Source organism: Cryptomeria japonica, chromosome 3 (genome assembly GCF_030272615.1).
Source record: "Cryptomeria japonica chromosome 3, Sugi_1.0, whole genome shotgun sequence".
NCBI classification, from domain to species: domain Eukaryota; kingdom Viridiplantae; phylum Streptophyta; class Pinopsida; order Cupressales; family Cupressaceae; genus Cryptomeria; species Cryptomeria japonica.
Window position 1 is genome coordinate 657378879 of NC_081407.1, and position 13898 is coordinate 657392776.

The 13898-nt window shown below is 34.7% G+C and overlaps 1 protein-coding gene across 3 annotated transcripts in view; it reads left to right on the top strand.

Annotated features, from left to right (window-relative positions):
* Positions 1-12898, top strand: part of LOC131033773 (uncharacterized) — a 55299-nt gene extending 42401 nt beyond the window's left edge. For all 3 annotated transcript variants that reach the window (XM_057965063.2, XM_057965062.2, XM_057965061.2), the window contains 2 exons: positions 12042-12293; positions 12456-12898. In XM_057965063.2, the coding sequence (XP_057821046.1) occupies positions 12042-12293; positions 12456-12692 (489 nt within the window). In that variant the 3' untranslated portion in view covers positions 12693-12898. The remainder of the gene's footprint in view (positions 1-12041; positions 12294-12455) is intronic.
* The last annotated feature ends 1000 nt before the right edge of the window (positions 12899-13898 follow it).

The window sequence follows — 13898 nt, forward strand, 5'->3', positions numbered from 1 at the left end:
ATATTAATCATCAACACAATCCCACAGTTATTTATTTCAATTCTTTTTCCAAGTGACAACCCTTACAAACTACTACACCTGGCTTCATGTCCATGTTGCCCTAGGTTCTATTGCAATTTGGTTGTAAATTATCTTAAAAGTGACTTCTTATCGAGGGACCCTTGGCAAAATCCTCTAATAATTTGAAATAGAAACTAAAATATGGATTGCCAATAGAGCTAGTCAACTAATCCCCACTCCCCGAACACCCCTCTGCCATCCCACATTTGTACCTGGAGCCTCAAATTCAACCCCCATAAGTTCTTCTTGATCCTCGTCATCATTCATGCTATGACAATAATGAATAATCTCATAATTACATTGTAAGAATCAAAATTTATGCTTACCATACATGTCATAATGTCATTAAATTATGCACAGGCTAAAGACAAGCATTTTTTAAGATTGTATTAAGTCTATAGACTTTAAAAAATTATAAATAAAAAATATGAATCCTTGTTCTTCAACCTTCATTAAATAAGTATTCCATGTTATTTTTCCCATACTTTAGGTCAGACAAAGCACAAAAGATAAAATCCTAAAGTGACCTATAAATTTTAATTTTTCATCAAATATTTATGTAAATTTGCCAATTTCAAAAATTATTTAGGGAATAGATTTAGACACCTAAATAATAATCTGAAATTATAAAATCTAAAACAAACAAATTATCATAAAAACTTTAAAATTGTTATGAAGAGCCATTATGTTGAGGTTTGAAGAATGAATGAGATATCTAACTTATCGAAGTTGGCTTTTGATCATATGCTTGTGCTCACTTACAATGTGTTTCCTTTTGAGTGGTTGATACTCATATCTGATTTTAGCTATGAGTATTTTCTGTTCTATGTTTGGATAAGGTTGTCATGTAGGGCTGTGACTGTGTAACAATTGGTTCTCTTTAGCTCTTCATAAAAGGCTCTCATGTTATTTGTTGTATTTTCTGTTCTATGTTTGGATAAGGTTGTCATGTAGGGCTGTGACTGTGTAACAATTGGTTCTCTTTAGCTCTTCATTAAAGGCTCTCATGTTATTTGTTATACTTTTATTGTAACCTTACTCTGCTAATGCATTTTCTGTCATGTCTTTCACCATCCTCACATAATATTCATTGTGACATGATCTCTTCAATTTGAGCATACTGCCTATTACATTCTTTGAATTATTCTCTTGATGATGAAACCTAAGATGAATGACTCTTTGAATTATTCTCTTGATGATGAAACCTAAGATGAATGAGATATCTAACTTATCGAAGTTGGGTTTTGATCATATGCTTGTGCTCAATTACAATGTGTTTCCTTTTGAGTGGTTGATACTCATATCTGATTTTACGCATTGGCTGGAAAGACAATTTGGCTTATATACCTTGTTTATGGATTTTGTAAAATGTTTTCTAAAGTCATACACTTGCCTTAGTTTTCTGATATAGCTAACCCTCTGTTATTCAAACTATGGAAAATATTGTTGTGTAGCTTTACACTATGGTTGAAGTTGATCATAATCTGGCAATATCCTTTTGAACAATCTTGGCATATGTTGTCAATGGTGGAAGTCTAGTCAAAGAGATAAGTTACTTTACATGTTAATTCATTCTATTGGGATATTTAATCACGTTGATGCTTCTCTTCAAGAGATTCTTGAATTACCATGCCTTCAAGCTTAAGAGGGAGCTTGGTTTCTTCACTTGAAGGTATGCCTTGATCATAGTGATTGTGCTATGGGTCCATTTCGTGAAAGTGAAGTAAGGAAAAGATTGGCATTTCTCATCTTTGATTTATGGCTGCCTTCCTTGATTGATTCTTATATTATGCAATCTTCTTTAGACTTGGTTACCTCAATTTTACATTAAGAATCTAAAGGGAGTTCCATATGGAAGTTTTTGAGAAAATATGAAGCTAGATTTGTAGCTCATAGTTAGAAGGAAACATTTGCTCTTGCTGCTAGATATACTAATATTAGAACTATTATAGCTAATGCTGTAGGCTGGAAGTTAGATATAAAGACTCTTTTTCTTAATTTTGTCTATATTGAATAACTAGAAGGTTATGAGAATCAAGATAGAGAATCTCATGTGTGCAGATTAAAGAAAAGCCCTTCACGGCCTCAAGCAAGCTTCTTGAGCTTGGTATGAGAAGATTGACAAGTATTTGATTAGTTTAGGATCTTGCAAGAATGATACTAATTCTAATCTTCACCTTAAAAGTATTCAATAGTGAATTACTAAATTTTGTTTCTTATATATATGTGAATGATTCATTTCTAACTATTGGAGATAGTCTCATCATTAGATGTAAGAAATAATTAATCACTAAATTTGTAATGAAGGATCTAGGCCTAATGCATACTGTCTAGGACTAGAAGTATGGCAAAGATCTTATCTTTAGTCAAGGAAATATGCCATTGATATGATGGATCGTAAATCTATGTCTACTCCTATGGAAACTAACTTAAAGAAGTTGAATATTTCTGCAGCTAATTCTGATTTTGCAGATCCTTCAGAGTACAAGCAGTTGATTGGATCCTTGATGTATCTAGTTAACACTAGACTAGATATTTGCTATGCAGTGAGTGCACTTAGCCAATTTATGAACCGGCCAAAGCATGTTCACTTGATGGCAGCCAAGCACATCTTGAGATACTTGCGTGGAACAATTGGCTATGGGTTGAAGTATCCAATCAACACAATGATCAATTTGGAAGGCTACTTTGATTCTGATTGGGCTAGAAGTGTTATTGACAAGAAAAACACTTCGAGAATTTGTTTCAGCTTGGGTTCCGCTATGATCTCTTGGGTCAGTAGGAAACAATCCTTAGTTGCATTAAGTACTACAAAAGCTGAATACATTGCTTCAAGAGTGGCAACTAGAGAAGCAGTTTGGCTTCGCAAACTTCTTGTTGGGTTGTTTGGACAACCTTGGGAATCCATTGTTATTTATTGTGATAATCAGAGTTGTATTAAAAATGTCTAATAATCCCGTGTTTCATGAGAGGTCAAAACACGTGGAAACTCATTATCAACTATGTTCGTGATATGGCACAAAGAGGTGCCATCCAGCTGAAATATATCAGCACTGTTGAACAGGTTTCAGATGTTTTCACCAAGCCTCTAGCTCGAGTGAAGTTTGAGTACTTCAGAGAGAAGCTTGGAATCGTGGAGAACACAACATTGATTGAGAGGGAGTCTCAATCTTAGTGATGCAATTTAGACTGCATCTTCCACCCACTGTAGCCAATGCAAGGTGGAGTCACCCTCTGCGGGCAATGCAAGGTGACATTGTATTCTTCTCTGGGAGAAGGCTGAGGTGTAAGACCTCTTCCACCCTCTGCGGGCAATGCAAGGTGGAGTCACTCTCTGCAGGCAATGCAAGGTGACATTGTATCCTTCTCTGGGAGAAGGCTGAGGTGTAAGACCTTTTCCATCCTTTGCGGGCAATGCAAGGTGGATCCATCCTCTGCGGGCAATGCAAGATGGACATCATGAAATGAGTTCATGATATTTGTGTGTTTTTATTGCAGGTATACTCAATGAAGCTTATACATTCATTCTTGCGGGCAATGCAAGATGAAAGTCATGAATGGATCATGACAAGTGGCAAATATCCTCCCTAGCTAAGAGGGAGTGTTGAAATAGTAGTTAGCTCGGATACCTATCTATTGTATTTTAATGTTGTCAATGACAATTAAAATACACATGTATTATCTATTATGTAAATCGAATTTTGGGCTAGATCCAATTATGTAGCGTGGAGAAAATTAATTGTAACTTGTAACGTGGTGACACTAATTGTTGCTTTGGGCCGGACCCAAACATATGTAATGTGTAGGTAATAAATGGAACTTAGGGCTGGGCCCAAACTCATGTAACGTGGTCATCATGCATTGTTAAACATGCCCCAAATTTGGGCGCTAAAATAAAATATGAAATTGTATCTTAGCCGACTTGAAGGAAATGTAAAAGATGAATCTTTTATATAACAAGATTCACCTTAGATCTCAAATCAACATAAACATATGCATTTAGTGAATACCTTCTTCGTTTCAGCAGCAACCTTCTCCTGAGGTCAGCGAACAACACTCCAAGATCAGTGAAGATATACTTAAGGACAACAAAGATACTATCAAGTACAACGAAGTCATTCCTAATGACAACGACTTCATTCTAGGGTCAGCGAACTTTAAAGACAGCGATTATTCTCCTTGATCTGCAAGTTGTGTTCCAGATAAGTTCTTATTGTGTTATGCTACTGTGCTTACCTTGCTGTTCTGAATACTTCCAAGTGTTGAAGTACAGTTGTAAAGTCTCATACTGATTTGTCTAATAAAGATCTGAGATTAGTGGCTGGGTTTTTCACCTCCAAGAGGGAGGTTTTCCTAGGGTATTTGCATGATTTGTATTTGTTCTTCATTGCATTCTGATCTCTGCTGTTTATTGTTTAAATCTGATTGCTAAAATTAACACCCAATACATCATGGAGTGTGTTAGTTTTTATTTCCCATGCATAATGCATTGATGAAATTCCCACATTTGTCGAACAACATTATCAGCAAACTTCCTAGCGTCTTAGATAATCCCAGGTAACAAAAGTCCCGTTTTACTACAATAACCTTGGTTGAAGGAACTCTTGCACAAACATTGTTTGATATGAAGGTTGGAATAATGTCATACTTATATTTGTATGTAAAAGCCCAACTTATCATATATGGAGAGAGAAATAATAAATTTATACAAGAATGGTATTAATTTAGGGAATCAAATGGAGCAGGAAAAAATAATGACACACTATCAGAATTTTTTTAAATTTCTTTTTAGCAAAAACAGTGATTATATTTAATGACATACTATCAGAATTTTTTTAAATTTCTTTTTAGCAAAACCAGTGATTATATTTAGCTCAACTTTCTAGTTTAACTTAACCAATACACAAATTTTAATACCACATCAATCTAGAAAACCATTGAGTGTAAATTACAATATGTATAAAACCATGGGCAGAAACCCCTAACCCACTTACCCGCACCTTCAAAATAAAATAAAACAAAATAAAATACCAATAAATCTATGTAAGGTAAGTAATGCTAACAGAAGTATTAAATGCAGCAGAAAGAATTAGTGGCACACTCAATATAACAAGAGATTTTGTACTAAGAAATCTTTTAAGGTTTAAAAAAATAATATAATCACTTGTAATCCGTGCACAAATATTTATAACACTTAAATATAAAAACCATTAAATATTGTTACAGGATATGTAAAACCACGGACAGAAATCCCTTCCCTCTCTCAAGCCTTCAAAAATAAAATAATTATTTTAGGAGCAACTGCCCCCAAGACCCCTCATTTGGGAGTGGACTGTGTTGGATATGTGAAGCCCAATGGACAGCCTCTTTGGCTTCTTTTATTTTCCCTCCAATTGCTTATCCATTCGAATTATTTTGGAGATGGATATATTTGTGGATAGTGTAATCATTTTGTATTGTATTGCTGAAGCATTAGCTGCTGTATGTGTAAACACCTAAACAAAGATACTAATAGTAATAATAGAGATTTTCCTTAGTCCTTGTGGATGTAGTCAGTTGGTGAACTACGTAAATCTTGGTGTGATTGTTTCTCTTGCAAATTTCATTTTGCAATTGTTAATTATTTATCTGCACTTCTATTTAATAATTAGTATCAAAGCTTGGTGAAGAAACTGATTGGGAATTTGTGAAGAATTTCTAGAAAGATGGAAGAAGCGGATGAATGGAGAATTGAAAAATTCTCAGAGAAGAATTTTGGAATGTGAAAGATGCAGATAGAATCGTTGGTGATTCAAAGAAACCCCTCAATCTTGCTGGAAGTTAAAGCCAAGAAGCCAGCTATGATGGTTGATGAGGAGTGGGAGAAATTGGATTAGAAAGCAAGGGCAACCATCATCTACGCTCTATCTAATAATGTTCTATTTAATGCTGCAATGGAAAAGACATTGAAAGGATTTTGGGACAAATTGTCTAATATGTATGAAATGGTTTATGCTTCAAACAAGGTTTTCCTTATGAAGAAACTGTATAATTTGAAGATAAGGAAGGAGATAACAATCACCTTAACGAATTCAATACATTAATCAACCAATTGATTTCTGTGAACATAAATCTGGATGATGAAATCGAAGCCTTCTTGTTGTTGTGTTCTCTATCGGATAGTTGGGAAGGTGTAGTGATGACAATCAGCAATTTGGTGTCCAACAAAAACATACTGAAATTCTATGATGTTGTCGGCACTCTCCTTAATGAAGATGAGGAATAATTAGGGAAACTCATCGGGTAATGCCTTGATTTTTGGCAATAGAGGGAATCCTCAAGATAGAGACAAAAATAATAATAGGAGATCATATTTTGTTACTTCTCTTGATGATTGCACTCATAGAGTATGGGTTTGTATTCTAAATAGGAAATCAAAAGAATTTAGCAAATTTAAAGTTTTCAAAGCTATAGCTGAAAGTTAGATCGACAATAAATTCAAATGTTTAGAAACTGATAATGGTGGAGAGTTTTGCTCTTTGGAGTTTGACAATGGCATCCAATGTATTAAAATTTTCTACCTTCACAAGGTTTGCATTCATTATGTCATGACAGACATCACTCGTCCCATGCAAATTCAACATAAAAATAAAGGAAGACAAATATTTATAAATCTCACTTCTATCAGTGGATGATTAAAATTTTCTACCTTAACAAGGTTTGTATTCATTAAGAAATGTCAGACATCACACATTCCCTAGAACTCCAGTTAGATTCACAAACATTATATTTGCAGTTTAGCATTGTTGATACTTTATGCATTCTATATAGTATAAAATTTGCAGACTATACAATACATATTCGACATAAAAACAAGGAAGATAAATGTTTATAAATCTCACTTATCTTTATAAGGCTTCTTTTCATTATAGAAACATTTCAGGATGTGAGACATCACACATCTTCTAGAAATCCAGGCCATACGCCACCATAGACCACAGCAGCTAAGTTCTATTTTGAAAATAAAACTAATACATATGGTCAGATATTGTGAATCTAAATTCACAAACATTTATCTTTGCAATTTAGTATTGTTGATACTTTATACCTTATATATAAAATCATTAATTATGGTATACAAAGTTGGCTTGAAAGTCCTCGTATATTTTTCTTCTTGAAGTCTTTCTGTTTCTTAAAATTTTTCAGTTTGCACAACAAATACAGGACAAAATAGCAATGTGTTGATAGATTGAAGACATTGCAATACGCTTTCTTTGCCTGTCTATATATGTATTGTTGAACAGATAAGATTACAGGAATGACGCTTTAAAAGTCCTATTGTATACATTATCTTCTTGAAGCCATTAGATTTCTAAAAATTAATTCAATTTGCACAACAGATGCACGAAAAATAGCAACATGATGATACATTGAACAAGCCTTTCAATGCTCTGTCTTTTCCTATCTATTTATGTCCGGTTGAACAAATAAAATTACGGAAAGTTTGATCTCGAACCCACAATGATTAAGACTACCTACCTTACCACTCTAGACAAATGTAAAATGACGAACAAGGCAAGTACGGATATGCAAAACGCTCTTTGGTATAGACCAAATTGTCTATTGAAAGCTCTAAACAATCATCTTTTACTAATTTTAGAGGTTGATAAATCGAGATTTTATTACCACGGCTAAATTTCTCATTCATTCATATCACAATTATCAAAGTATGTTTCTGTTTCTCAAAGGCCATGCCCAAAATCATAAGATATGCTCCTAAGATTTAGGGATGTCTATCTTCCTTGCGCACCTCAACTTTGCCAACTTTTGAGCTTCATTCTCTTTTTGATTTATTATTTTTTATTTTTTCGAGGATCCATTGGATGATCCATTTGTTCTTAATGTTTTAGAACAATGTCTACACTTTTAAATATTGACGCATTATTGCAATAGGTCTTTTTCTAGATTGTATTTGTGGTGGCAGTTGTTATCCTACTCTTTTGAATAATTTTCATTGTCGTCTTTTATTTGTCTCTCATTCTCTTGGGGGTTCTGTTATTTTTGGTTTGATTTTTCTCTATCCCGAAGTTTCTATATTTTCATATAGGATTTTCAGCTGGTAGAAACAGCCCATAGATACTTTAGTTTTTACATTTTTTTGGACTCGACTGTTTTTGAACAGTTTTCTTCACGAAGGACGGATTTCTTCCTTAACAGCACTCTGTTTCTAATGTTTTCCTTAGTTCCTTTGTGGATTGGGCTAAAATAGCAGATATTTAAAAATTAAATTCAATTTTTAGATTGAGATTTGATTACTGCGGCCTTTCCATTGTATCAAAGTATGTTTTTGTTTTCTGAAGGCTGTGCCCAAAGCATAAGATTAGCTCCCAGCATTATCTTCTTTGCGTACCTTAACTTTGCCAACGTTTGTGCTTCAAGTTCTCTTTTGAATTTATAATTTTTTATCAATGTTCTTATGGAGTTTCAAAACAGGGGACAGGTTTTAGGGATGGCCTAAGTTTGGTAATGGTGGGGAGTGGCTCAAATACATATAGTACTTGAAAAATTAGTTATAAAAAATTTGTAAGGAATAAGTATAAGAACTGTAAATAAAACTTTGCCACACTATGTAAAGTTTATACTAATAAATATTAAAAACATGAAAATGATTGCATTGAAATTTGAACATTAACAATGGTGGGCAGGGTTTTGAAATTTTGAGGGACAAACCAAGAATAAGTATTGCAAATGAAACTTTGGCATACTAAGTGAAGTTTAAAGTAATGAACATAAAAAACATGACAATGATTGCATTAACAATAAGAATGGTGGATGGAAGATTGTGGTCAAGAGGCAGTGGCCCTTGTGGGGGTCTTAGGGTAGAGCCCCCAATGGGGTTGAGGGGCAGTGCTCATGGTGCGCTCTCTGTTACAATATAGAGTGGGGAGCAGTGCAAATACATATAGTATTTGAAAAATTAGTGATAAAAAATTTGTAAGGAATAAGTATTAGAACTGTAAATAAAACTTTGCCATATTATGTAAAGTTTATACTAATAAAAATTAAAAACATGAAAATGATTGCATTGAAATTTGAACATTAACAATGGTGGGCAGGGTTTTGAAACTTTGGGGGGACAAATCAAGAATAAGTATTGCAAATGAAACTTTGGCATACCAATTGAAGTTTAAAGTAATGAACATAAAAAACATGACAATGATTGCATTAACAATAAGAATGGTGGATGGAAGATTGCGGTCAAGAGGCAGTGGCCCTTGTGGGGTTCTTAGGGTAGAGCCCCCAATGGGGTTGAGGGGCAGTGCTCATGGTGCGCTCCCTGTTACAATATAGAGTGGGGTCAAGGGTGAAACTCTATTAACAAGCACACAATGATCATGGTGCGATCCCTGTTACAATATAGGGTGGGGTCAAGGTGTGGACCCTATTAACAAGCACAAATAAGGCTAGGTGTTCCTGAGACGGCCAGGGAACTCCTGATAGTCCCTCGGACTTCCCACTGCCCAACCATCCCCAAAGTCTCGATGATGTCCTCAGGGCGGTGGTGATGTGGCAAGGAGACGTTTCCCCCAGTCCCCGTTTCCTGGAAATGCGGGGATTTTGGGTGGAGGGGTGACACGTCCCTGTGGTTCACGGGACTTATTTCTGGTGTTATTTTTCTCTATCCCAAAGTTTCTATATTTTCATTGATGATTTCCAGCTGGTAAAAACAGCCTAATAGCCTATTGAAATTATATTTTTTTTCATTTTTCTGGACTTAATGTTTATGAAATGTCTTCTTCCCGAAGGATGAATTTCTTCCTTGCATCGCTTTGCTTCTAATGTTTCCTTAGTTCCTTTGTGGAATGGGCTGAAACAACAGTCTTGATATAATGTTTAATTGTTTACAAAACAAATTACATGATATTCTACCAGTATAATTGAGATTTAGGATAAAATATTGTTTTATCTAGTAACTCTTTTTACTAGAGTCTGCTCTTTCTATTTGCTGGCTGGATGAATGTGTACCCTTTTCTGGGGACCATCTTTCTGAAAAGAAAATTTTCAGAGCTTTCTTAGAGGTGATGGGCATCTTTTCTTGTTCATAATCTCTTTTAGTATACTAATGACGGGCAGTCCTTTTATGAAAATGTGGGTGCATGTGTCTATTGAATATTAAATATTTGTTTCTCCAGCACCATGGAGTAGTGCAGTGATCAAGCTGCATTTCTTATTTGTCCTTTGTACATCTTAAGGGAATTTGATCAAGGAAGCAAAGCCGCATTTCTTATTTGTCCTTTGTACATCTTAAGGGAATTTGATCAAGGAAGCAAAGCCACTTTATTGCTCCATGTGCCCATGACACCAAAAGTGCATAATGTTTTCGTATGTACGAGCCTGATGATTTGTACCATCCTTATTTGGTATAAGGTTCAGCCTTCCCTTCAAATCCATAATTTCCTTGCCGTCCAAGCTCTCCAGTGATTCTTGACATGACCTACATGCTTAAAACAGCTACTAGAACAAAGGGCAAGGCACGCGCAAACTTCCGGCTAATGGAGAACAGAGTGCAAGATGTTAGGCTATTAGCTGTCTCCAACACTAAATGCAATAGGTTGTGTATAAGGAGAAAGTTTCAAAATAGGATCAAGAGAAACTCATGAAGCCAACTTGAGCCATGCCTCCCCTTTTACATGATTTTTGCAGTTTTAAAAGGCTATCGTGAAAAATTGTCTTCGCTGTTACTGTTTTTACATAATATATACATAAAACATATTTGATCACCGTCCTAAGAACAGGTTTGTAGTGCTTTTATGTATTGACTGCCTTTCATATTTTTTGTAGGGCTTTTATGTATCGACTGCCTTTCATATTTTACTATTGTTATAGCACCATTTCAGCAATCATATATCAATTGCAGTGTTGCCATACAATATGAATATTAAATGTGTCTTATCTTGTGAAAATGCATTTAAAAAAATGAGAAATAAAGGTTCGCTCCATTATTCTGTGCAAGAGGTCTCAAAGTAGGTACTTAAGACAGTTTTTTCTTTTAAAAGCCTAATTTTTGAAACTTAACCTAAATATGGATTGATCTCCTTAGAACGTAAATTTGTATTGTCAAGCACAAAATGGGAATATCTCTTTAGCACTAGAATTTCTTTGTAAATCTTGTTGTAAGCACTCAAGTCTAATAAGTCTTTAAAGCATGTTGCCCTTATTACCATTTGCCCCTGTGCGAACAACACAAATTTAGATTTGCATATTCAGGTAATGTGCTGATCTAATGATGAATTGATATTTGTTTACTGCAGAGCATTAGCATGTTGGTTTGTGCCTTTCACATATTTTTTAAATTTGTCAATTGTATATGTACTCCAATGGAGCATTATCATGTTGATTTACTAGTTTGGTTCCTCTCATTTAAGGGTTTTATTCTTTCAATGAAAGTAATGCTCAAGTCTCTTTTTAAGATCTAATGTGAAAACAGCAGAAAACTAGTTGTTTTATAATTGCTGTAGTCACTATATGTACACACTGTTCACCTCATTTTTCTTTTAGGAAAGTTATTAGATATAAATATAGTTGCATGTGCCTATTGACAAATGCTTTATTTGAAGTGATATAATTTCAGCATATATTCCAAGCTGCATCAAACTCATGCTTGTTGAATGTGTAATGTTGTATGAAGTCATATGAAGTTGTCATATATATCATGGAAGCCTTACTAAGTCCTCTATGTTGTTCTAATCTGGCGTGTTCTGGTAAGGTGAGGAGGTTGAGAGCTGAGACTATTGTTTCTTCCTGTAATTTAGAGTGTTAAGTAACGTTGGCAACGTAGAACATTAGTTAACATGTTAATTTTTTATATGAAGGCATGTCTGGAGACGTCCCCCTGGGGGGTTTGGCTATTCATTGAAGCAAACATTTTATTTGAGTATATTGGCGTGTCCATAACTTATCAATTATAAGTTAATTAAAACAAAGTATTTTGAACCATACAGGATTTAGCTTTGGCAGAACAGGAGTTCTTTGTTGATTTTCAGTTGATGGACATGCAAGAGTCAATGCGGCAAGATACCTTGACACCATTTGTTGAGGAAACCATTTTAGAAGTTAACAAATGGGGATTTAGCCTTGCAGATTTACAAGTAAGGAAAAAACAGATGAAGGGAATCAAATCATGGTTTCATTCACTGTTTAATGAAGTCCATGAAGAGTGGGAGGGATTTCTTGGACCAATACATATTTGGCAGGTATTTCTTGATATAGCAAAAGCTTGGTTTAAATGGAACCTTTGTTCTTTGCTTTTCTTTGTAGCTGCCTTGAATGTATGTTCAAATTTAATTTTGTTGAGATAGCTTTTTCAGTAGTGATATGAAGTATGACATACATTTGGCATGATGTAATTTTGACAGGGCATGGATGACCGGATCGTACCCTACCCCTTAAATGATTATGCAAAACGTATGGTACCTGGTGCCATTCTTCATAAGCTGATTGGTGAAGGTCATTTTTCATATTTTTATTTTTGTGATGAATGCCATAGAGAAATATTTATTACGCTCTTTGGAATTCCGAGAGGCACATTGTCCATTGATCCTGATCCAGAGACAGCCCATGGTTCAGAGTCAGCTGAAGACGGTGAGTTGTAAAAAGAGGACTAAATAATGTGGAAAAAAAATATTTTCTAAATGGGAATTCTGTTTAAGTTATAAGTTCCCAATGGATTTTGGGAATGGAATTCTGTGCAGCAGAGTGACTGAGTCTAGGAAGAAAAGCTGTAGCTATGTGGAAAAACTATACTTGTAAATTGAGGGAGCATTCCTCTGTTGGGAAATTGAACCATAGCTTCGGAATAGGATATGCATGTTGTGCATATTTTATCATTCAAGTTGAAAGGATTACCGATGTGTGGGCCTGAGCTAAGCTTGTGGAAAGGCTTCAAGAAGTTGGAGGTTGAAAACGGAGAATGAATTGCATAAAAATGGCGTTTCCACATTTCTCTATGGCCATTTCTTGTAACAGTTATGGCAAATGGAATCTGAAACTCTGTATTCATATTCTTCATTTGAGCAATAAAATTTTCAGTTACCAAAATTGCAAGGAAAAGCATCATTGGAATCTGAAACTCTGTATTCATATTCTTTATTTTTAATTTCTAGAGTAATGGGTAACATTTCTTTATCGTAAAAAACTGTACGGTAAGCCCATAAATTTCAATATTTTTGAAGAATTCAAGCAGAATGCTGCAGTTTGTATACTTTTGTTGGTGCAAGAGATTCTTTTCTTGTACTAAGAATGTCCTTTGGTACAATATATTTAGTGCGCTCGCTGTATTCCCGTTCAGCAGTCTCAGACATGTCTGAGGTTAATGGGCTGTCTCATGAAGCCTGACGAAAGTCAGATTAATTTTTGTTAAATTCTTAAGTTACTTTAGAATAAGATGTTAGCATTTTCAGTTGTGAATCCAGCAGAGAAGACACAAGCTCTTTAGAATTATACTAGTTAAAATTTATAAAATATTGGATAACTTCAGGTACTCCTAATTGATAAGTTATATCTCAAAGATTGCAGTGTACAAGAAGGGAAAAACATTTTGTATGCATTGATAAGCCAGTATTATTGAAGTCTAATTAATCTAGATTTAATTTTTCCTTCCTTGAATTACTTTGGGATTAATAATGTTATAAATCAAATTATTTCGAGCCTAGTGGCCATAGTCCAGGTGTAAAGATTGGATTAATGTCACCCCTTTCATCTAATGTATTGTGTTCCACTAATTAGGCAGTCAAACTTTGTTGATTCCCCAGCATGTTCTACAAAATTAGCCTCAAACTTGGAATGTCACTCTGTGGGGC